The sequence below is a fragment of the Rhopilema esculentum genome, chromosome 8 (assembly GCF_057945365.1).
Source record: "Rhopilema esculentum isolate cy_ngs chromosome 8, ASM5794536v1, whole genome shotgun sequence".
NCBI classification, from domain to species: domain Eukaryota; kingdom Metazoa; phylum Cnidaria; class Scyphozoa; order Rhizostomeae; family Rhizostomatidae; genus Rhopilema; species Rhopilema esculentum.
This window is the reverse complement of record NC_142822.1, coordinates 638,040-664,373: the sequence shown is the minus strand read 5'-3', so window position 1 is coordinate 664,373 and position 26,334 is coordinate 638,040. Positions and strand designations below refer to the sequence as shown.

Genomic DNA, 26,334 nt, shown 5'->3' with positions numbered 1-26,334 from the left:
CATTGATATTGTGACTCAGAGTCAGATCGAGGCTTAGAATAAACTGCAAAGATTTTGTCAAGGACGAAATGAGCTTCGAATATTCCAAAATCTTGCCGCCGCTGCGAAAACGTTTCGTCTTTTCAAGATTTCTTTTCTAGATTTTAAAATTTATGGATTGTTTAAAAATTGTTGTGTTGTTCCTTAAATTTAATGGTTTGAAGATTTCAATGAAAAGGCAAGCATTTCACAACATGACGTAAGCTTTCCGTCAACACTCTTCATAGCATAAAACGTCAAAAATAAGGGCTGAAATTATTAAGAAAGAAAATATATATCCAGTTGTGGATCGATATAGGCCAATCGGAAAACGCGTGCACATGACTGGTATACTTTCCCAGTCAATATCGGATGCTTATAGGAAAATCACCACTTGAGTGAAAACGACACCTTCTGTCTTCACAAGAGCGGCTTTTTCGCTTTTATTTGGATCGATTTCCAAACTGTTAGTTGAAAGGACGACCAGGCCCTTCCAATTATATGAAACATGTCGTCATAACATCTTTTGGCACAAGCTGTGTTGTCTAAAAGATGTTGCCCAGAGGCAGAATCACTTGTTTTGACTGTGTTTATTGATCTTTATTTTATGATTTTTTTGGTAATTTGTTAAAGTGTACAAGAATTTTAGAAGTGATTCACCCCTCGATGGCTTTTCACCCAAAATGAGCAGTTAGGGTTTTTCACCCAAGTTGAGCATAGTTTAATTCATTTTAAACTTTTCGTTATTCCCAAAGCATTTAAAAAGAAAATTATTCTTTAGATGGAAAAATGACTAGACAATTTGGTCTTCGACGAGTAACCCTAACAATATATTATTTTTAAGAACAAATGAACTGATGATTCACCCTCAAAACTTTTCTTGATGAAAGAAGCAGCAAATTGTATCTATTGGACACGCTTCTCAAAGAAAAGACCATTATTTCTGAAATTGTAAAAGACTTAGGAAAGCAATTTATTTTTAAAATTAAAATACCAAATGATCACGAGATAAGATCAGATGCAAACAGAATTGGTTTGGGAGATTCTGTTGAAATTTGCTATTATACATTTAACCAAAAACTGGGCAGCTGTAATCATTGACTGCTTTTGTGGCAGCATTTGTGGACCAGGGCGCAGGCCTCAGCTTTCCATTAGGTTGGTAGCACAGGTCAGTAGTGGTGCTAAAGGTTTCGGAATCGGTGGCAGGGCGTAACTATAGCTGTTTGGGATATATAACCCCAATCAAGGGCCGAAAGATAGAACATATAGGTTCTTAAAATTACCTTTTGAAAAAAGTGCATGGTAAGGGGGGGGGGGGCCCAAGCCCCTATCATTTTCTTTGTTTAAAACAGAAAGGACCTTCCGAGATGCAGGAACGACAAGACAAAACCAAACGACGCACCTTGTCTTGGCAGAGTGAAAACATTTTTGCGGCAGGGGTAGCTAAATACAAAAATGATGCAATGAAAGGGTGACGTTTGAAAGAGTCAGGTCGTTAGAATATATCCCAGGGGCTGGCCCCACTGGTCACGCCCTTTCTTTTATAAGGACAATAGCAACGGGCCTAAGAAAAACAGAGCCTTAGGAAGTCTGAGTCATGAAGAATGGTTATCTTTCCTCCGAATAATACATCCGGCGTGTGAAAACATTTTTTATAAGAATCTTGCTATAGGAAGCGAGATCTGGACTTTCAGAAAAAATTAAGAAACTGTAGCGTGAAATTTTTTTGAAAATTTTCTAGCAGGCTTCAGAAAAAAATTGAATTAATTATAGGACCCTGAATTCTAAAATTGATGTAATTTAAAAGAACGTTGAAAAATACTTCAAATGCCCTTGTCTATTATTAAAAGGGTGCTTACCACAGAATAGAAAATATTCTCTACAGCGTAGCCTGTGTTCCAGACCCCTAACTTGAAAGTAGAGGGTCTGTGTAACCATAGTCATAAGAAAGAGGTAGTCTGGAAGCGAACAATCCGCTATTGTTCTAGCTCTTTGATAAAGATTTTCCTAGCGCCCGGACCTCCCAAAGTGCACACATTTTGTGCGTTGTGTTGTTGTGTATGGTGTATGATCTTAATTGCCTTCCGTGTATGTTCGCTGTTTTTCAAATGCCTGGAGCAAATTGTTCGATCTTTGGTTGTTCAACATCAAGAAGAAATAAAGAGCTTAGTATTTTTAAGATTCCCTTGCCAAATAGCAAAACAAACAAGAAAAGGAGATGTGAATTGATTAACGTTGTCACCAAATATCGGATCATTGACGAGACCGCTCCAGCGTCAAATTGATACAAACAATATACATATTTGTGAAAGACACTTTTCCGAGGATCAACTTTGGATTTGTAAGTAATATTTATGTTTTCTTTATAAATAACTACTCAAAGCTTTTGATAATTGCTTTCTGATCTCTTCTGTGTCATTTATTCAGGACATATCAGTAGCGACTGCCGAGGTTGGGCCTAAATCAGTTAACTCGACGCCTTCTTTTCCCTTCGTTCCACTGATGGCAAGAATACTGTATGTGCAATGGCTGACGCATTAAGCATTTAGTGATGCATTATTTTGGCATTGATAGTTAATTTGAAAATATTTTACTTCCATTGCATTTTATTGCAAGCTTTATATCACATACGGTGAATTAATGTTGCTTTGTCTTCATGTTATCATGTTGCTGGATTTTAAATCTATAAGGAAAAACCAGGTCTCTAAATGAGACTGTATGTTTTATTTTATTCCATAGATCCAACAGGAAAAGCTCTTAAAGATGGAGTGCTGCCATCACTGCATCTTTCAAAGAAGAGCCTCTCTGTTTCTCCCCCTCTTCCACGTTCAACAACAGCTATCAAGAAAAGAGAAGAAAACATATCTTCAACAGTCTCCTCATCTTCAGTTCCTATGGCAGTTTACAAGAGCTTTCCCGAATTTCAGCAACGCATTTCAAAGCTAAAGCTCGTAGATTCTTGACAAATTGATATGTCTGAGTTCTTGGTAACCATTTCTTCCAATATCGAGGATTATTTGCTTCCTAAATATGAAATCTTTGTGGAACCTTCTCTTAAATTTCCTTTGCTTGTTTTTGGCTGGATGCTCATTGATGACCATGATTTATATGGAAAATATGAACGATCTTTAACAAATGTTACCTTGTCCAATCTTATTCAAGAGATTGAGCAATCTTTATTATGCAAAGGAATTTATATACCTGTTGCTAAAGCCACTGCAAACATTCAAAGGCATGTGATCTATAGAAAATTCACATATCTTGAATATCAACAAAGCTCTTCCCAAGAAAGATTTCTTCAAGATGAATTTTTACGATCTGGAAACTGTTCTCTCCTTTTATTAGGTAAAAAATCAATGTTCCTCTGGCCGTGCTCAAGGTACAAATTTTATCTATGAAAGCAGACGAAAAGAAAGTTGATTAAATGTGCGTGCTAAGCTGTTTGCTCCTTTTAAATTTACAGCCCCCTGAAAGAATAAAGCTAACTTTGCAACAGAACGTTTGAAATGCAAGCAACTTGAGCAACAAATTGAAGACATGAGGCAGTCCTTGGCAAATCACAGCAAACTAGTTGATCTTCAACTTAGCAACGATCTGATTTCCTTGTTCAGCAGTTGTGATAAAAAAGATGTGCCACCCTTCATGAAATTGTTTTGGGAGGAACAGCAGTGTTATATAGATGAGTACAAATCCAGCAGCATTAGATATCATCCAATGGTCATCAAATTTTGTCTTTCTCTTGCCTCAAAATCTTCCTCTGCTTATTCTGATCTTCGCTTTGACAGCAAAACTGGTTCTGGTATTTTAGTCTTGCCAAGTTTGAGAACACTCAGAGAATATAAAAATTATATTCGTCCAAGAAGAGGATTCAATCCCGACATTATTAATGATTTGCCTATAAAGATAAAGGAATTTTTTCCAGCTGAAAGATTTGTCACCATTTTATTTGATGAAATGAAGATCCAAGAAGATTTGGTTTGGGACAAGCATACTGATGAGGTTATTGGCTTTGTTGATCTTGGTGACATTGATACGAATTTTGCCACTCTTCAAGATGTTCCACAGCTTGCCACACATGTCCTTGTCTTCCTCATCAAAAGTTTTGTCTATCCTCTTTCTTTCAGTCTTGCAACATTAGCTACCACTGGTGCAACATCTTATCAAATCTTCCCCATCTTCTGGAAAGCAGTAAACATTCTTGAGAATATCAATTTGAAAGTCATTGCTGCCACTGCTGATGGAGCATCTTCAAATCGAAAATCCTTCCGCATGTACAAAGCGCTTGATGGTTTCAGTCATTAAAAGGTTGTTTATCGTACCAAGAATCTTTTCAGTAACGATGAACGCTACATTTATTTCTTTGCTGATGTTCCTCATTTGATGAAAACAGCCCGTAATTGTCAACACGTCTCTTCTTATGGAATGATGGCTTGCACGTCCTCTGGTATCATATTTCCCAGTTCTATTTTGATGACTTGGATATTGGCCTGAAGATGCTTCCCAAGTTAACCAGTGATCACTATAATTTAACACCATAACCTTTCATGAGGGTTCATCTTGCTGCTCAGGTTTTAACTGATACAGTTGCAGTCTGCTTGGATAAATTTGGCCCTCCTGAAGCTTTTGCAACAGCCAAGTTCTGTTCAATCATGGACAAATTCTTTGATTCTCTAAATGTCAGAAACACCCATGAGCATGTTCTAAAGAGAAAACCCTTTTTACAGCCATATTCTGACGTTGAGGATCCAAGATTCACCTGGTTGGATCAATTCCTTGAATATTACTCCAACTGGAAAGATAATATTGAAAAGCGCAGGGGAAATTTCTCAGAAAATGCAAGGAGCAGTCAGGCCTTTCCCGGAGACAAGGGCTATAGCCCGCGCCTGCGCAAACCTCACGCAAATTTGCGAGAGCTTTTTTCTGCCCGCGCAGTTTTTCAAAACAACATTCTCATATAATTTGCGCAGTTTAGCTTCCCAATATTTTTACTACTTACCGCTAAATATCAGGGTGTTAGGAAATAAAGAGAAAGAGGTTCTTACATGTCTATGTGTTTATCAAATGACGTTATAAATAGATTTCAGTTTCCTTATTGCCCGCAACTCGCGCGCGATAGCGCGCGAGTGAAGGGCTTATAGTCTGCCCCGCGTATAAGTAGCATATGGAAGCTTCAGTTCATGTTGTCAGCACTTTGTCAGCAGATTTTGTCACTTCTGCTGCCATGACAACTGTCAATCAATTTCATTGTCAATCAATCGGCTTTGTCGAGGAGGGGAATTATCTTCTTTGTGCGGAGGGGAATTATCTTCGGAGCGTTGCTCTGCCAAGACTCTGTTAAAGGCCTTCGGTTTTTTTGGCACGAAAACGGTGCTGCATCACAGCTCGGTTCTCCGCAATGGATGGAAGTTTTGATTCGAAGTTTTGGGAATCAAAACCAGTCGAATGCCACACCTTTCTCCCAAAAACTCGAGACCATACGAGCAAAAGTTATGATTGGCGTGACTATCGAAAAATAAATGTCAAACCCTTGAAAAACTTTCATGATTTTCAAAAGGGCGTTGGACTTGAATCAAAGGCAAACTGAACGCCAAAAATTCTTGATAAAAAGAATAGTTTAGCATCAACTAGAGCAGCTGTTTTTATAAAATTGTGAAAACCCAAGATGGTGTCTTCTTCGAATATCCTGACCTAAATTTTCAAAACAATCATTATCAAGGAACTAATTGTTTGCGGGCAGTACTAGCAAGAGCTATTTCTAGTATAGGACATGTCAACAATCTATTGTATTAGCTGCTAAAACTTGCAATAGAATAGGAAATGTGTATGCACAAAAGGAAAGACATAAAGCGTGATCAATACTACAAATAATTAAAGTGATAAATGTTACACCGTGCTGTCAAATAGAAAACAATTACTTTTCAAGTCAAGACATATAAACTAGGATTTCGCAAAAACGCCACATTTAACCTGCAAAACCTAACAAAACTTTTCTATATTCCAAAAAATTATGGTCCTCTTCTGTCTCGTTTTAAGGAGTGGTAATACAACATTTAAAGGTAGTAATACACGCAAAAATGCCTTCTTCATCTGAATAGTGCTTAGAGAATTAGCGAGGAAATATATTTTTGCCTTTGTAAGTACCCAAATATAAAAAAATTAACAACATTTCTGCAAGGGCTAAATAGCATACGCAGCCAAACTGACAAGGGCTTTTAATAGCCCACGTTGTATTTTTTCCCGGAGAGGCCTGGAGCAGTATGTTCATTTCTTTGCAAACAGACGAGGTCTTTAAACAAGTGTCCTTTCATTCAAAGAAGTTTGCCAATTTCTCCTTCAAAATTGTGTTCCTTATGTGTTATCTAACTGTCCATCCTATTGCTGTAAATGTTAACGTCCAGGTTAGAAAATACGTAAACAATACAGAACCATTGCCAAAAAGAAGCAAAAAGAAGTACAAAAAGCAATTTGCATTTGCATTTGGAAAATCACCAAAAAATTTTTTGACAATTATTTTATATCAATATACCCAGGACCCAAATTGTAGGTTACGTAGTATTTTGTGTAATACAATTATTCGTGAATGGAATATTGCATGATGTAATTAATCCAAATAACTAACCATATCTGAACAACGTGAGAAAGCTATCCTCATCAAAACAAAAATGATAGGTTTTAAAAAACAATTAAAGCTTTGAATTTGATTATATAGATTTCACTTTGTCTACATAACTGAATGTCAGTATGATTCTTTAGTGTTCATCATTTTAGTGCTCATCATTTTAATTTTGCTGTGATATAAACCAAATGATTGTTTTCAAATCATAATAGTTAAAGTTTTCAGTGGGCCTTGAAGTTGCGTATTTTTAAAATCAAAGTTGCGTTTTCATATAATCATAAAGTAGTAGCCTATTTAGCGATTTTAAAGCAGGGATAAACAACATGATTACCAAGCTTATGTCTGATACAAAATTTCAAGTCTATAATATGGGCTCTCTAATATGGGCTCAATATGAGCTCTCTAATTGACTAATTCAAACCTGTTGCATCATATTTATTCTTAGTTCCCCCTAATTATTACAGAATATGTGCATGTGAATTTATATGTTTCAGAACAAAACTATAGGATCACAGAAATAAAGAAAATTTTTTGTGATTGGGTTTGTTACAAGTTTTCATTGGGGCTCAAACCCTGTCAGTCTGATTGTACTGACTTCAAAGTCAAAGGGTTACATGACTCTGCAACCGTGCAACATGTCTGATTATTTGGTGTGAATTAAAATTATAGCTTAATGTGTACACTCTGGCAAACATCCCAAATTTGCATTTATAAGTTGGATAATCAATTACCCTTGTAAAACTAGACTTCTGTGGAGTGTCTGTAGAAGAACTGGATTTCTTGATTTCTGTCTGGAGAGACCACTTCTTTTCCAGTTTTTTTGAAATTGTATGTTTTTCCCTGATATCCTTTACAAAAGAAAAAGTTCTTACTCGAAAGTATTTTGTCACCATGTGCTCTAAGAGATCCATACTAACTCCTCTACTTATTTTAAGGCTGGCATTTAGGCAAATGTCATTGTAATTGGAAAGAACAGTTGGCACGAAATAACAATTCTGAAAGCAAAAAAACTTTTTGAACTTTATTGTTCACTCTCCATAAACCATATCTGTCAAGAGCATTAATAAGAGTTTGGGATTCATCAATTTCAACTTTGCAAGCTTGTAGAAGAGAAAGAATTTGTTGATATATGTCTCTGCCTTCAGTAGAATAAAAAAATTTTGAATTAAGTTTATGTAAAATAAAACCAGCCAGATATTGCAAAATTTTCTCCTCCTTTGCTGACAAAGACTCGGGCTCCGCTGTACCATCAAAATTTTCAACACTTGATATATGACTCAATAAAAGATTTGCTACTTCTGACATCGACGTATTTGTAACGAAAGATTCCACAAATTTCGATGGAAGAACATTGACAACCAATAACGAAAAAAACAGAATAAAATTTTTTTAGCATCACCCTTGAAACTATCTATAACTTTTCTCAATTTCGACCATAATTCAACAGCATCATCATTTGTGAACATAAATAATCCCTTAGAAAATTGCTCTCGCAAACTCGAGGGAAAGCATTCATCTGAAGAGATATTTTCGGCGCATTTCAATACGATGGCTTTAAGCTGTAGTGGATGAATCTTTTGACGACTTATTTCATCGGCAGAATAGTTAGAAGAAGAACATGTTTGTGCAGCACTGGATAAGGAAGATACGGGAGCGTCAGAGGACGAAGCAACATGACGATGTTTTGAATTTATGTGCCTTGATAAACCGCGGCGTGACTTGCATGCCTTCCCAGAGACGTTGCATTCGAAACCTGCAGGATTTTTTTCATCTCTGGTAACTTCTATGTCAATATCTTCAATCTGACTATCCAAATCCTTATCTTCTTCCAGAAATTCTTCGTTAATCACATCCTGAACAGGTAGAGATTTGCGTTTGTTAGCGGCCATAATCAGCCGGATTGTGCACCTTCGGGTTGTTGATGTTGCTGGTTCAACCTCGAGGCGCGTACAATCGCAGAAAACGATAGCCCATTGTTCGCTTCCAGACAGAAGCCTGCGTCACAGACCACTCATAGAAAAGCTCTCGGCAGACCTGGCTCTGGGGCTAAGTGAAATTATAATCTGACTTTCTCTATACTTTGGAAAAAACCATTCACTTAACTAACCAACTCTTCTGCATTAGGCAGTTGATCTGTTACAATCGTTACCTTCACTCTGGCTAAGCCTTGCATACCAGGGAAAAATATATTTTGATTACTCGGTGTGTTGAATTGTCCTTCGTCTTTTTGCGTTATTCTGCTTATCGTTTTTATGAGTATTCTTGTTCAAAAGAATCAGAAATTTATTTTAAAGGTCTTATCATTGCATAGCTTTATCGAAAAGGGTAACAACTGTGAAGGAACATTTGTGGTACCCAGACCCTGGCCTTATCCGATCGCTCAAGCACTAAAATGAGCAATGTAAAATATCAGCAGAAGACGAATGTGCATTACCACCTACTAAGGTATCTGGGCGCTTTTCGTTTGCAAATACCATTTTCCAGTCTGCGTGTCTAGTTCCCCGGTGTATGAGAAAATCTATTTAATGCTTGACAGAACATCTCGCCCATCGAGTAATCTTTTATTGTTGCAAGTTACCTATTGCTTAACATGCATTATATTCTACATTTTTAAGAAATGCTTTTCGCTATAAATCATGCTAGAAAAAATGAGGACAATTTCCATTGCAGCCAAGCCATGGTAAAGCTCAATTTAACCTCGTAACCCTGTGTTATGGGAATTTGTGAAAAATAGCAAGCACCATTGCTCAAACCAGGCACCTCGCAGCCATTGGGCTAACAGGGGCTATAGCCCCACTACCCTGGGTACCAGAGCTGCAAAAATTTAACGGCCGCAAAAGATAATGAGAAAGCTCTCATCATTTTTGTGCTGCCTTTAAACCCAGGATATAGCCCCCCTCTCATTTTTGCAATAATAGGTAAGAAAGTTGTTAATAAGTCTACTCTAATGCAACTTTGGGAAGTTTACTCTAATTTATTCTAAGTAGTAGCAGTTCTTCTTGACTGTGAACTCTTTTTGCTAATTTTTGGTGTCTTATCTTGTTAAATCCATTTTAATAGTAATTGATATCTTCTCTGAATCGGACTGGTTATAAATAGTAAGTTGAAAGAATCAAGTATTCACTAAAAATGGCTCAAAATTTTTTACGCCCCTTTAAGCCCAGCAACTTTTAGAGCGCGGTTCCTGGCTCAAAAAGACTTGTGCGAAGTCTACTTCGTGCCTAAAAGAGCAGTTGATAATTGTTCTGTTTTTGTGGACCCCTACAAGTCTTCTTTGGGGAAGTCTATATCACAAATAAAGATACATCAAATATGTGTCTCTTCCGTAGCTTTCTTATACTGACAAACTCGGTGAAATACACTTGACCACAAAAGAGATCTTACCTCTTCTAAGATAAAGAGCTATGGGTATTTTCAAATCTAAAGTTGTGGCAATTGCCTTTGCTCTAAAACATAAACATCTGATTTGCACAGAATCCCATTCTAGGATATAAGCCACGTGTTTGCCAAGAATTTTTTCTAGATATTATAGGCAATATCGTCTTGACCACAAACAATGCTTTTGCTGATAAGTAAGAACATCCAACCCTTGGCCATTGCCTTAGTCATCGCCTCTGTTACCAGGTGTGACGGTTGCTATGGAGATGTTGTTAGCCTAATTGCTAGGAGACGAGTAAGTCGCGGCTCTGGTACCCAGGGTAAGGCCATTGTTGCGTTTTACAATCTCGCGTTACTATTGAAAGGAAGTGCGCTTAGTCATCTAATCGGCCTTGGTTAGCATGGCGCATGTGCAAGCGCTGTTATTGAGGCCATAAGAGCCTTTCACGTCCATGTGAACATGCTCAGGTCAGCGACATATTCGCTTGCACAGGAAGAACATCGGAGCTTGACTTGAAGCAAGTTGTGTCGCAACCCCGAGACAGGTAGAAGTGGAAAGACGTCGCGTTGAAGATGCCTGTTGTTTGCTCCATGTCTCTTCCTTACTACTGCGGATTTCAGATCAAAACAGAGGAGGAGAGGGGGCCACCACCCCCTTACGACTTTGTTGCACGGCATCATATCATAAAAGCTGTTGGTATGCGTTATCACTCATTTTGATTTATTCCAGTTCATTTTTTAAAAATCAATACACATTTTAAATTTTTTTGTGTCATTTTAAATGTGTCATAAATTCGATTCAACTGGGTACAATATCATCCAATTCTAATCCATAGAAAACTGTTTATTTGTTTTGTTTCACACACGTTCAGTCAAATTTTGACTTAATTTGTTCAGTTGCAATAGAAATAGACTCACAACATTTAGTCTTTCTTGGATCGTTGTTCAACTTCGCTTAGGCGATGTTTTCATATCATGTCGGCCACCGATATTGTCTCAAAAATATATATTTGGAATCCCAATTCTTTTGTCGCGTTCTGAGAAAAAACGAACTGTGAAACATCAACCAGGTGGAACATAAACACTAAAGAATAGACAATATTTTAAGAAGTTTTTCAGTTATCTCTGTCTTCATGTGGTTTTTCCCAGACAAAGATTTTCAAGTCAAAGATCCCAATCTGTTCACACCATGGAAATCTTTTTATTTTCATCAACACAGTCTGGCGAGAAAATATCTCTTTGAGGAATAATAACCAGACCTGAAACAAACGGGTCATTTTAACTACTGTTTAATTAACTTTCCCAAGAGTCTTCCATAATATGCTAATTGGATAACCGTGGCTCATTTATAAGGATTTTGCAACAAGAAAATGAAATTGGATTTTCTCTTTTCGTTGGATGGAGAGCTGGATTAAGTTTCACGTGTTTTGTATAATATACAGTTTAAAATGAAACGCTTTATGAATCTCTTGCTTCTCTGGCATGATCTTCTAACCTTGCTATCTCTCCTGACAATAAGCCGTCTTGCAAATAATCCTAGCATACTCGCTGTATCTAAGACTTCTTTCGTTGTATAGTGAGGCAAATCAGTAAACAATTAAAGGAAAAATATGAAAAAATTTATCATGTTTTACTTTAATACGTTTAGATCTGTTACAATTTGTAAACATACGAAATTGCTTTATTCCCAGGTTTCCCTCGAACATAGTGCAAATCAAATTATTTTTAATAAGGGACTTTGTACTCTAATTTCTTGCATAAATACACTTTGTCAACCGGCGAGATCCTGCCAAATCTTGCATGCAGCAAGCTAACGATGAAAAGAAAAATCTATTGTCAAACATTGTTTGAACCGTTCAGGTTCCCCTCTGAGAGGTACATGGAAACCTGGCGTCATTTTAGTCCTTCCTTGATTAAAGACAAAGAACACACAAGTCGATTTTTACAATTCTTTATTATCCATTGGTCTATTAACCCTCCTCGTTTAATTTCTATATTACATACATGTTTTGGAGAAGCCGGCCTTTTTTGTTGGTCCAATCTTAAATTGCTCAAAAGGCTATTTTCCTCATAACTTATCACTATGAACCATAAATCTTTCATAGAGCAAATCTCAAGCTACAAAAACCTTGATGAGAGTAGGGATATTTCGGTGATTTTTTCGAAGGCTTGATTGTCAAGGAAAAACTTCAAATATTGCTACTTTGTTCAGATTTCAATGTGTTTCTAGGGTTTTGCGTGCACTGAGTAGTACCTGTAGGCCCCTTACAATGTGATTATGTACGCCTCGAGCACATTACTTTGTTTCAAAATTAGCTTGTCCTTATCAACCCTTTTTCGTCTGGAAATTTGATACGAAACTTTCTAGTATCAAAAGTTCCCAGAAGTTTAGAAGCTTGAGTTACTACAGCCTTGGCTTTTTTCCTTGCTAAATAGATCTTGAATGAGGATTTGAATAGTCAGATTGAAGATATTGAAATAGAATCGTGGGGTTGCAATAAGAATTCGAAGAGAATCTCTGGAACTGTGACGCACTTTGCAATAACAGAGATCAAACATTTCTGTCACCATTTCTAGCCATCCATGTATCATTATTTTAGCACGAAAAGTCATAAAGCGCAGAAGTTCCTGGAATTTACCAGCTGGCCTCCAGTTTCTGGAATTTACTGCCTGGCCTCCAGTTTTTTGCAACAGATAATAACGTTTTTGCAAAATCTTTTGTTCTGAGTCCGTACATATTTTGCCCCATCCTCTTTAAACTGGGCATTTTGAGTCTAATTTTTTTTTCAACAGTTCCATTTTAACCCTAAACACATCTTTTTAAGCTTCATAATACATATAAAAATCTCAATTATGTTTTCTTTCGTCGGTATTTAGACCTAACTTGTGATATACCCCCAAGGTCTAAACTTCGGATAATTACCTCCCAGCACCCCTTTCTTATTTCGCTTCCACAAAACTTCCACACTTGGACAGACATTGCTGTAGTTACTTGTATAGAGAATGATTTGAATGAATAAAGACAGTATCTTGACAGTGTCTATCATTTACAAATATTAACTTAACATAAAAGTAACGGATGGATCTTAATAGGATTGGAGCTTTCCTGGTTTACATACTTTAGAAATCACTACCAAAGTATGCTCATATTAGCGACATACACGCCCGTTGAACTGTGTCACTTAAAGCCCACGCATGGTGCAGGCCAATGGACTGAAACATTTATGAAATGCTTTCTTTTTTTAACCAGTCTTAATCTCATATGACGAGTCATGTTTAGTACTTAGGCATAAGAAAAAACCAAATTTAATAATGTAATGTAAGAGGTGTGCAAAGACGGCGGTGGTAGTTCTGCTGTATTTCTTACGTGGGGATTTCATTTCCATGACTACTTTTCAAAATGGCTGACATAAAAGTTTAAATTGACTTCAACTTGAAAAAGTCCTTGGCTTCTTTGAACTTTTTCGGCTTGTGGTGATTTAGAATCATAATACTAGTGGCGTAAAGGACTAAAGTTACTTTTAGCTAACGGACTAAAGTTACCTTTAGTTCAAAAGCTAAGGGCCCCAAACCTTAAGAAGCCCCCAGGAAAAATTTGTCTTAGTTATTTTACTTTGAAACTGGTGTTCTGGATGCAATGAACGAGTTCATAGGGCCCTAAGCCTGTATGATATATCAGTCTAAGTGGATTGCAAGTATGTTGATCAGCATTTGATGATTTGTCTATATTGTTTGCTAATGATTATGATTTGGGGGGCTCGAGCTGAAAAACCTTTAAGGGCCCCGGCTGCCTCCGTGTCGCCACTTACCAATATGCATAACATCTATATACGTATACATATCCATATACATAACATGGCAAGCCCTGTCTGCGTTGTAGCGTTGTGTATACATATCCCAATGATTTGATCATTACAATGTTAACTGACTTTAATACAGTCTAGGACACATGCACATAAAGACTTATCTAATTTCTCAACTAATACGCATACTAAACCTTATTCAATAACAATATTCGCACTTAAAAATTTCATGAAGCAATGTTTGTTTAATTGTGCCACGCAAGATCTAAATCTCGCGCAGCATCCTAGTCATCCGAGACATTGTTTTTTATCTTTGTTCTATGGCCATAGCTAACTTATCCTATGTTTCGTGTTTACAGGGCACTTGACTTGATAGCTCATTATGGGGTTTTTCATGGGTCCTTCAACTTTTCCCATAGTGAGTTATCTATGTATTTGTCAACCTAATTTTTAGATTTATTAACTACTGTATTTCATAATAAGAAGAGTTTGAGTTTGACGTATTTGAATAGCTGAGGTAAACAGATCGCCAGCTTATGGTCGTACAATTCAATGTGGTTCCTAATATCATTTTCGTTTCGTTTTAAAATATTATGTTACAGGGTAGTGACCTTATGGTAAAATAGAATGAAGTTTATAGCAATATGACAATCATTTTATAAAGAATTCAGAATTGGCAAAGGTAGCTACAAAAACATAATGATATTTACAATTGTGATTTTCAATGCAATTTTCATTTGCACCACTTTCTGGTGCCAAAACTTGCCCAAATGCAAGTTTCCGATATCTGTCTGTAACTTTTTCATAGGCAAGGTCCCCCGCACACCTAGTATAAAACGAAGGATCTTGTCAAAGTGGGGCAGTAGCCCTCTTTTGTCATCATTTCACAATCCCCTCCCCCCTTCACTTCAATACCATCAATTTGGCGCATGCTTTTATAGTCGAAGTGCACACACAAGAGCACCCCACCCCATCTGTCTCTGATTCTAACATTATCTTAGTCAGGTTCATCTAATATTCATCTATCATAAGTCTCGACCTATTTATCTGTCGCGTAACACCAGGGTAGGTACTCAAATATATTTAAGATAGCAGTGCTCAGGTTGGGATGTAAACCATTGACCCTAACCATATCCAAGACACAAAAGGATGTCAAAATTTTCTCAACCCAAAAGTGTAAATTTACAATTGACTGGCCCAATGAAATAACTTTGCTCAACTTCCAGGCCAGAAAAGTAGCCTGGGGCATCTCAAAATATACGAGTACCCCTATGAGTGCTTAACCAGAGTTGTTTTTCCAAGCAAATGTTAATGAGGTAGAATTTTGAAAGTTTTTCTCAAATCTAGAAAACTCGTTTCGGGCTGAAAAGAAACAATTTTCAGGGATAAGAAGATATTTTTTTCTATCCTGACTTTTGACGATTAAACCAGAGAAAGAAAAATGATACAACTTGCAGATTTAAAAGCATTGCATACTTTATATGCATGAAAATGTACGCAAAGTTTGACATATATAGATAGAAAATTCTTTGAAAGACTTTTTACTGAGTATGTTTAGTTGCAGATTTTTATAGACAGATTTTTTTTAATTGTTGCATTTAGAACTAGGGCTAATTGCCTGAATCAACAAACTGCTGCTATTATATTACTCTGTCCTCCCTAATTATGATATCTGCTGCACTACACTCCTTTTTCATAAGAAGAAGATAATTTTTACCGACCCATGATGCTCTTAATTTTTTGGATAATTCCTTGCTCGGGTGTTTTTTATTTTGTTCTTATTTCAAAATTTATTTTATATATCTGCAAACTATGAATTCTTTCTCAGTCTATTGAATAACAGTTATGCATGAAATTTTAAGTAGCACGGTTGATTAGCAGATGAAATCTTCTCTGTTTCGTAAGCACGAGAGAAATATGTCAACTCAAAATTCAACCAATGATTCAAAATTGTTAAAAAGAAGGCCTACTAATGTTGCATAGGATTTTCCTTCTCGATGTTGTTAATATTTCAGATGCATTTTCTGCCCCTTCTAAGAATTTCATATCTCAAAATTTTTTCTCTCCCTGCCAACCACGGTGGCGTCTTTCACTAAACCCAATTTACCTTGGTACGCAACCAGTGATCGGAAAAAAAGCACCCACCCTCGCCTTGTTGATTTTGCAAGATTACATGACATTAACAACTTAGATATTTCAAAGAGTCCCCCTTGTCAAAACTTTACGTCTACATCCCTGCACTTTGCTGTGTGAAAATCCTAGCCGTACGAATTGATTTGGTAGCTATGGTTCGATCGTTGTTCGAACACATTTATGACATGTGACGTCACAATTCATCTAATCCAAAATCCACATATTCTATGCTTTTTCTTAATTCTAACTGTTATTTCATTCATTCTTTATCTCCATCTTTACCCTTGGTTCATTTCTCGAGATTATGCGGCTAGCTGACATTTGTTTAAATGAAATTTTACGTCACAGGACAGGATTTCCTGCCCGCTAGCGAACATTAAACCAATCAATAAATTCCGCTTTCGAGGCCTTATGAGAAAATTAAAGAATGTACTAATAGAAGAAATTGTCTCTGGTATTTCAATACTTTTTTACTCTCTTTCATTCATTCGATAATGTTTTCATGCTTTAAAGGTTTTCATCACGAGAAAATAACCCAGCTAAACATAGTCCATTAAATGAGCCAGTTGACTTGCTAAGACCAGAAAGAAGCTATCTGGTAAATCAGACATCATCCTAAAGGTCAATCATAAATTCATGCTTCTCGAATTCGCGTAAGTCCGTCACCCTGAAGAATGTACTTGCCCTGGTTTTTCAAACCTTCAGATTTTGAATTCCAACGATTTTCCCTTTGATTTTGAAGATTTTGAAGCCAGCAATCTTTCTTTTAAAATGCGGCAATAAAACATATATTTTTCTTTGTTCTTTTAAAGTGATCCATTCAAACAATTTCATGGTTTCCCTCGCTCCCTCCCCCCCCCCCCAAATTCTCTTATTCACACTCCTACACCCTATTTAATTAAAAGCGGCACCATGTGAAAACAGAAAGAACTTTGTTAGTTTTTTTTTAATATATAAGTTGCTGCTAAAATATACTAGAAGAATACTCTTTGAGTATTTTATTATGATAATTTGTTTCTTAAAATGCCTTAATAAACAATAGTTGCATAAAACAGAAAGAAGGTGTAAGTAAATCATCACGTTGAAAATCATAAATGACCCCGAGAGCCAGGGGCGGATCCAGACATTCGCAACATTCGCACTGGCGAATGTCAGATTTCCACATGTCTTTTTGTAATTGTCTGTTAATACATTTTAGCATTGTGAATATTGTACTAGAAATGGCCAGATAATAAAAAAAAGGTCCACAGAATACAAGAAATAAAAGTTTTGTTTCCTGCCCTAGTTGCTATGATGTCACCTTGTTGTTTACTTTTTAGGTTTTATTCCCTCGTTTTCGTGATTTAGAGATGATATATTCGAAAGAGGGCTCCCCCTTTTACGCATAAATTCACAGAGCACCAATAAGGTTTGATGCGAATGTCGAATGGAATTATAATATATTAGGCATGCGTGCGCAAATGAAGTAGTACTGAAAAATGTATGCCAAAAATTTGTGCGAATGTCAGTCAAGCTATGTTATTTAGCCATCTGAAAACCAATAGGAAATGTATATGGGAAATTTTTTTGCGAATGTGGCGAAGGTAGATGCGAACTATGTTCGGTAGCCAGTTGAAGGAGAGAACCTTGGAAAGTGAGCATATTGAAACCTCGCTTCCAGATCAACGGCCATGATTGTTGTTGGAAAGCTGTGGAGATATTTGCTTGCAGAAGAGGAGCAATTGTACTTCAGAGGGAGTGAAAGGAGTCAAATATAAGATGATTTTTAATTTGAATCAGCGAATTTCTTATGAAGATGTTCAAAGTTTGTCGAAGATTTTGGTTGATGGATGGAATTTGATAGATGGCAATATGCGAGGACAGTTCAGTTGGACCTAAAATTGTTGAACCAAAATTTTGCCTATGTTTTCATTTTCATGATGGAGGACGTTATTTAGACAGAGATTCAGACTCAAATAATATTTTGAAAAATACGTGTTGCATTTTAAGGTAAATAGCCATTTTTATGCAGGCTTTCAATCAGAACTTTTAGGGTTCAAGTCAGGTACATCTTGATAATGATGATGTAGCATTCTGACGAATGATGCTGTTCTATAAATATCTTGATGAATTTGAATATGCTGAATTTTAGAGTTCTAGATATTTTTTATTGATAGATGTTGTTATTATCACAAACCTGTAAATAGTTTGACTGTGCTGGGGATTTGTTTTTGAATAAGATATTGCATTTTATACGGCGTATTCTTTTCTTGTTAATTTTATGCTGTCAGTTTTGGAAAAATCTAGACTGCCATATTTGTAAATGAGAAATTGTAATAGTATTTTGATTTTATTTGTCTGGTCATGCCATAAATATGGTAACCCTTTTCACGAGTTTAACCTCTAAAACTAGTAAAATTATTTGTGGTTTCCACACTATAAGAGTATACCATTTGAAACTTTTGGTTCTGAAATACCCTTAAGATTCATTAATTTTTGTTTATGAATTTGCAAGTGACTGACAGTTTTCTTTTCTATGTAATTGTGTGTGTAAATAAATGTAAATATGGGTAGTAAATAAGTGCAATCAATGGAATGATCCTAATGGGGGAATTACTACATTATTAATAAGAAATTCACAGCAAGTTGGTTCTGCCAAGTAAATATCTCATATAAATCCATATAGTAAAAGTTACCATGTTTGCCTTATTTCTTTGCCATTACTGACTTTGTTTGATGTACATTTAAAATTTGTATATAATATATATTTATGATGTTCTTGTTATGGAAAGACAATGAATTGTTTTAAATTCTGTTACATTTGCTGTTTTACCAACACCTGAAAATACTAAAATTGTATGATGTGTATTGACCTAACTGGTATTTTTGGCCATGTTTAAGGCACATCACACAGCAGTTTAGATAGAAAGGTGAATGCACAAAATAAATAACAGAAAAGCTCTGAGCCCCTAAGGTACTTGGTGTTGAAGTCAAACATTTGGGTGGATATTGCATTGAAAATTTCTACACTAAACACAGTATTTGATTGTTAAATAATATCATTGTATAAATAGAACTAAGATTCCTTTCTTTAAATGGCTGTTTTTAAGTGAGTGACATAAAATGTTTTTCATGAGTTTTTCTCCCTGAGAAGGGGTGATACACACATCTAATATACCCTTATTTTAGCTCATCCTCTTTGTTCTTGACAATTTTTGGTTCTGTGCCTAGACTTGCCATTAAATCATTATTAAGAGGACATTTCAAATCTTTGCTGCTGTTTTTCCATCACAAAAGCCATGTAGGAAACAAAACATGCCAACACAACAAAAACTTGATGAGTGTTTCTCAAAATTTTTCCAGAGATCTCTTTTCTTGTTCACTCAATAAGTAAAATGCCAAATTGTCAATGAAATCCAGACCTGGCTGTTATTCTTAATATTTATCCTTAAATTTCCCAACCTTTGAGCCTCAACATTTTCTGTTTCCTAATCCTAAAACTTAATATAAGGAAAAATACATCTTTAAGTGGAAAACTTCGATTCTGAGACTATAGCAAAATGTGACTGATATTTTTTGGGCGTGGTCATATAGGCGTGGTCGAAACTTTGCGAATGTCAGATTTCTTTCTGCATCCGCCCCTGCCGAGAGCGTAATTAAAGCCAGATGGAATGTACTTAATACTACTTACAATGAACGTAGCCAGTCAAGCTACTGGTATAATATCGTATAACTTTGAACATCATGCAAATACGACAAGACAAAAACAAAGATGTTATTTGGGCAAAAAGGTTAAGCCTCGTCTTCTTGCCATAGGATTCTGTTGCCATCTGTGCAGCTTTCGAAGTTTCATTTTCACCCAGGTGACAAACAACAATATTGCAAGCACTCTCAGTATCACAGTAGTGCTAACGTCCTTAAAATTGTCTTTATTACGAAATTTCTATTCCAAATGAAAAAATGGCCATACTTTCACCAAATTGATTAAAACTAGGTTGACTTTTTGGTGTTACAACATGGAGGAGCATTTAGTTACAACATTTAGGAACATACAAGGCATTTAGGAATCATAAAAAGGACTGCTGTCTTTAAATTGAGCTATAGTTCGGCAAATATGTAAACAGAGTGGGAGACGATCATCAAAACAAGTTTAGAAGTCAGATAGGACTGATAGATAGGGTTTTGAGGGGGGAGGGGGTGATTAGCAGGCAATACAAATGAAGAGAACCAAAGTCAACTATTGATATAACTCTGAAATGACAAATAGGCCTATATCCCTATTAGAGAGATATCCCGTCACCCTAATTTTTTGACAATTTACTTTGCTATTCCAGTGTGGTTTACTTTATATTCCAATGTCAACTATTTAGGTACGATCTGTCCCGGTCGAGCAGAAAATATTGTTTGTCTTTTTCTCTCAGTACCCATCCATTAAATTCGTTAAACTTCAGCTTCAAAGTTTTTTTCATGGCGCTTCTGTAACACCACACATCATATCAACAGCTTCCCTGAACAAAGATTTCAACATTAAAATCAAGGTTTAAATTAGTCAATATATCGCGACTTCTGATCTTCTTACTCTGGGTACCAGAGCCAGAGCCACAGAATTTCGAGCCCGTAAACAGAATGCCAAGCAGAGAAGCGCATGAGATTCCACTCCTATTCTCTATTTCCCTCTCGAATTGATATACCCTGGGTACCAGACTCACTATCTATAAAATAAAATAGAGAGTCTGGTACCCAGGGTAGAATTGATATGGCTCTGGTACCCAGGGTATGATCTTCTATATTGCTACTTTATGATGATCTGTATGATTGTCTATAGTTATGCGGTAGCCAATATATGATCGGTCTCAGGCAGGGACGCCGGAGAGGGGGACGGGCAAGGGGGCCATTGACATCGACCGTTTGTAATTATCAAAAGATTTTAATGAAATTCTGACTGTGCCTCCTTATTCTCGACGACATGCCTCAAAGCTTTGTAAAGATTTTTTTAATGCCAAAAATTAGCCGATTTTAAAGATACCTACAGAAAATCAAACAAAAGGACAGTTACGAAAAAAATTGTTAGTAGCTATGAATTACTTTCAAGTGTTCTTTTACTCACGCCTGCCCCCCTTGCCCCTTTGTCGTTCCGGCGTCCCTGGTTCAGCAGGGGCTGCAGGTTCACCCCCATTACTCCCCTGTCCGATGCGATGCCTGTATAATGTAAAAATAATTGCGATGCGATAAGACTATAATATAGAAACGGCTAGAATTTTTTAGTCAACTTTTTGAACCCATGCGATGGTAATGGTGAATTGTTACAAAAGTCGAGTCTCGATTTGATGGTGAGGCCTCTTTGTTCAAAGCGCGCTCAGCATTATGACGTTGCAGAATTTTGTGGTCTTTGTGCGTCGTCAAGCGCTTTGCCTTCCCTCTGTCTTCGCAACGAAAGCAAGAAGAGCTTCTCCAAGGCGACAAGGTAGCCGTGACGACAACTGCTTGCCAATCTTCTGGATTTGTTCATTTCATAAATCGATCGGTAGGTGAAACCATTGTGCTGCTTATTCGATCTTCAGCAACAGTTTCTCAGTATTCTTCGTTCAACTTTCTTCCGTCATTTTTGTCTCAACCGATCTCCTGTTCTAAATAAATTCAAGATGGAGGAGGTAAATATTGGCGAATTTCTCGCTATCTTCATTTTTGCTGGAATATTCATTCCACGTTCGTTGTCATTGTCGGCACCGAAACGATTACTTTGATTGCCAATAATAATAGTCTAGAAACAAAGCGTCAAGTCTAACCAAAAAATGAAACCTTGATTGCCTTTTGTTGGGTGGTTTGGTATGTAAATCTATCGCAGTTTTAACAGGGTTTGCCGCCTACTTGGATCAGCGAAGGACCGTGCAGTTGTCATTGTTCCCTTCAAGAAGGCCTAAACGGCTTTAGTGCACTTGCAGTTTTACACACTATATCATCTCTTGTGCTTGAGGCCCATTTTTTGTGTCGATCTAAAAAAATTTACTTTTTAGCTATTCATAGAGAAATTTTAGGCGGCAAATGTCTTGTTAACTCAAATGGCATTCATGGTGGCGGTGTTGTGTGATTTGATATGGCGGTTCCTCGATCTTTTTTGTGAAGCAAGATGTGACTTTTTGTCTTTTTGACACTGAAATATATGATGAAACTGAATGCAAATTTTATTTAATTTCTAAGATTAAATTTGCTTGCTAATTGGAACTTTGGATAATAAAGATGATTCATACTTTTTTAAAATTTAGAGTAGTGACTTAAGTATTTGGCTTTATTTTGCACTAAATAAACAATTGAAATTGCAAAAAAAACTCATAAACAACATAAAATTTATTTGTAAAATATTTTTAGATAATATGTACTCATGATTAATAACCATTAATATACTAAAATTTAAGTCCTGTATGTTGCTTATAAATAAAATCTATGGGTAATGAAATCAACAATTTTAAACATAGTTCTAGGGAAATGGATAACTTCATATCTTTAATAAGAGAAGCCCAAGTTTTTCTCAAACTTTAAAAGAGGTCATGTTTTCCAAAATGACAATTAAAAATAAGATCTCATCATATGAAATATAATTGGCTTGTGCTGTTGTCTGATATGTTTCCCCTTTTCTATTTTTTCTTGTTTTCTTTTTTCCTTTACATCTTTTCCTTAATCTTCTTTGTGAAGTATTTGATTAATCATGTAGAAGTCATGTGGAAGTAGAAGTAGAAACTATGGAAGTAGAAGTAGATGCATTGACTGTAATATTTCTCATCTAGGCCAAAGTTGGCATCAAGTTATGGTTTCTCAGTCCATTTTCTTTCCATGCTTTTAGTTCATTCCTTCATTTCCTTTTAGTTTCTTCTCTTCTAGAAAGCTGTATCATCCATACTATTGCCATTGCCTTAGTTTCATTGCATCATATTCATTGATCATTATCCCGAGACTATGAACATAGTGGTAAGGGGCTGAGTCCCCTTGTTAAAATGTAGCCAAATTTCTGAAAAGGATCACTTTGATCCAGGGCATGATTTTAAACAATTTATCTGCTTGATTTTTGTTAAAGAAGTTCCAGACTTGGTAATACATCAATTCTTCATATACTGAAAGAATTAAACTCTCAGCTTTTGCTGTTGTTGTCCTTGTTCTCCTTGTTTGTCATATTCCATACTCATAATGTTATTTAGGGGACAATTCACATTGATTGTTTTGTGCTATTTATGTCTTCTCTAAAAACAGTGTTTCCTAGTCAAACTCATTATTACTAATTTCAGATGCTTTGATTTTTTATTTCTTCTTTACCAATTTGTTTTATTTCTTGCTTTATTTGATCCATAATTATCCCAGTTCTATTTAAAAGACAATTTTAGTCATTTGATTCATTTTAATTTTGTTTGATCTAGGAAGGAGAAACTTTTTAAAACTTTAAAAACAAGTTATAAGTTTTATATAACCTTTTCACTATCATAAGCAAAGTTTTTAAAATTTTGAAATAAATTCCATTTGATATGAGCTTCCAAATATTTTTAAAGAGCAATAACTGATGAAAATTTATATATAATATCAAAAAGGAGTGTAATGATTATTTTGGCCAAATTTAACATCTAAACACCATTTGCAAAGTTAAATTTTTGTGTATGTTATCAGAAACTTAAAAAGTGTCTTCTACATTAGTAAAAAGCTTTGGTTTTAATTGATCTTGTTTCATATTTTCATAATAGACTTTAGTATACTTTGTAAACATGCATACATTTTTATGGTACAGATTTTTTAAATTTCCATAACAGAACAAGCAAATTTAAAAAAGTGGGATCTACTGGAGCTCTGTTTTAATAACCCTTTGTGAGCATTTCTTAAGAGCCACTTGATGTGCCACTGTCAATTATGCATGTTTACTAGATATGTTTCAAAATTTTCTTTTGAAAATCGGATATATAAATGTTCTTTTTTAGTCAGGTTACAAACATTAAAAGATAAAAAAAATTTCAAGTCACAAAAATTTATTCCTTTAATATTTTATTTCCATTAAAGATAAATTAAAGTTTACTTTTCAAGCCATAAAAATTTTAGTAGATGAGTGAAGTTAAGAATTGTGCTTGCTAGTTGTGTGTTACAAGTTCAAAGATGAAATTTGAAGATAAAGGTTCAATTTGATTTGTTGTTGTTGGTATACAGTGAATTGCAATTGGTGTGTGTTTCCATCAGTTCATGGTTTGTCTATATGGCTAAGCATTCTATCAAAAGTTCAATGCACCAGAACGTTGAAATGTATGAAGTTTTTATAGCTGGAGGCTTAATTGAATAGGGGATAAAATAAAGAAACATTTTGTTGGCCAGATTTTGATTTTTTGGGTATACCAGATAATCTATTTTTTTATAAACATTGATTGTCAGGGGTCCCAATAAGGTCTTTGCTGTAAGTAATTTAATCTTATTAAGGAATTGATGCTTCAATTTAGCAGTAAGGATGAGTTTGAGAAATGAGTCCTTATAGCATAATAACATGTAATAAAATATTGTTGTAGCTGTGTTGTCAGTTTGTTTGGTTCTATTCTAAGCTTTTTCCAAACCATAAATTGATTGCCATCTCTACACCAATATGAGGTAATGAATACCCTTTTAATGGTTGCAGAATATGCTCAAATTTGCACTAAAATAATATGAAGTATTTTCACCTTCTGTTGGTTATCATATACACATCTTCACAGGTGATAATTGCTGGAGGCTATAGCATAGCAAAAGAACAGAATTTGGCTTTTTGCTTGCTATCATGGAGTTTGTCACACAAGGAACTCCACAACAAGCGCTGCAAGGCAGTGTGGATGCTGCAGCAAAGCAGATAACATCCCAACAACAACTGAAGCCAGCTGGTGCATTAGAGCTGGTAAAACCTAAGTCTCCTCAAATTATTCAACAAGAGCGTTCTTCTGGATCATCACATAATACTTCTGCAAATGGACAACAGCAGAAGCAGCCTGGCTCACAAAATGTGCCTGCTAGCCAGGCACAACATGGCTTTACTGTTGGAAGCATTGCACATCACGTAGGTGTTGCAGCAAACCCAAGTGTTCCAATCGCAACAGTTGTGGAAGTTGGTACAAGTCAATATAAGAACCCTGGAGGTGGGAGCTTGAAGAAATGCAATTTCAAGTTTTTTTTTCAAAAATAGGTTTTAATAATATTTTTCAGTCCTGCACTTCAGCCAACACTACTAATCTCAGACAAGACAATTCAATGCAAGGATATATAAGTTCCAATAGCAATTATGATTTGTAGCAAATATTAAAAGAAATTACCAATACTAGTAGCATCAGTATTATCATGGCATCAAATCCCAAAATCTTAAAAATGCTAAAGGATTTTTCAAAGAATTTTTGCTTTTAGCATATAGATGCATGAAATCTTCAGTTTTTTGGAGAAAGATTTATATTGATGATTTGGTGATTAAATTCTTCTGGGTTGACCATATTTTGTCCTTTAAATAAGGATATAATTATTCTGATAGTTCAGTTTTAAGCAGGATTTTTCTTCTAGATTTCGTTATTGATGAAGGGGGCGTGATAAGTTGCATAATAAAGTATTTTGCAATCCATTGTGCATCATCTTTAAGTACAATGCATCACCCATCCAACTAGGTAGTATTTCTTGTGCTGTTTTTGCAGCCATGCTTTGTGTTGGTGCCAAAACTAGTAATATTCGAAAGTTTTGAAACAATCATACTACGTAATTTGGATTTTATAAAATTTCATGAAATGATTTGACTGTGAATCAGCATAAAATGGTTTACCAGGAAGATTGTTGAGATTTCCAAAATCGTTCATCATCATGAAAATGGCTTTGTTAACTTAATGGCTATTGAGGAGCACTGCTTTATTATTTTCTGAAGTGCTCAGGTTCACTCGAACAGAAAGTACACTCTGGCAACTTATTTTCAAGTACATATCTGCAAGCTCATTCTGCTCTAGTCCTAGTTAAAAGAATGGTGGCAAGGTGGTATGTGCTTGGTTGTTGTAATGTGTATTGCAGTGTGTTTATGTACACCACAAAACTAGTGTTTACTTGTGTTTTATTTTGGTGGTCCACTTGGAAGACTTGTTTTTCAGAAGCTGTCCGTTTGATAAGAATCCCTCAGAAATCTTTAAGGGTGTATATACTGAAAAAATAAAATGTTAAATACAAAAATGATTTCTTAAAATATCTTCTTTGTTTCATAGTTTTCTTTACATTTTGGTCCTGGGTATCGCTGTTGAATGAATAGAATAACCCTGCTAATGAATATATTTATATGGACTTTGTTTTCTTGCGATAGCCTCCTGTCGTGCTGTTTTTTTATTCCTGTAATTATCAAAGTAATGAAGACAAGAAGCAAACAAAACAAATAATGAGTAAAAGCAAAAGGAAACC

The 26,334-nt window shown here is 35.7% G+C and overlaps 1 protein-coding gene across 7 annotated transcripts in view; it reads left to right on the top strand.

Moving 5' to 3' along the window:
* The window catches only part of LOC135694530 (DNA-binding protein RFX2), an 87,618-nt gene that overhangs the window by 40,251 nt on the left and 21,033 nt on the right, over window positions 1-26,334 (top strand). Inside the window, exons 1-2 of one of the 7 annotated variants that reach the window (XM_065213314.2) lie at window positions 21,315-21,451; window positions 24,639-25,052. The exons of 3 other annotated variants lie outside the window; for them this stretch is intronic. In XM_065213314.2, coding sequence (XP_065069386.1) covers window positions 24,701-25,052 — 352 coding nt within the window. In that variant the 5' untranslated portion in view covers window positions 21,315-21,451; window positions 24,639-24,700. Of the gene's footprint in view, window positions 1-10,400; window positions 10,710-21,276; window positions 21,579-24,638; window positions 25,053-26,334 lie in introns of those variants that run through there. 3 more of the 7 variants (XM_065213315.2, XM_065213319.2, XM_065213317.2) reach the window with 3 other exon arrangements.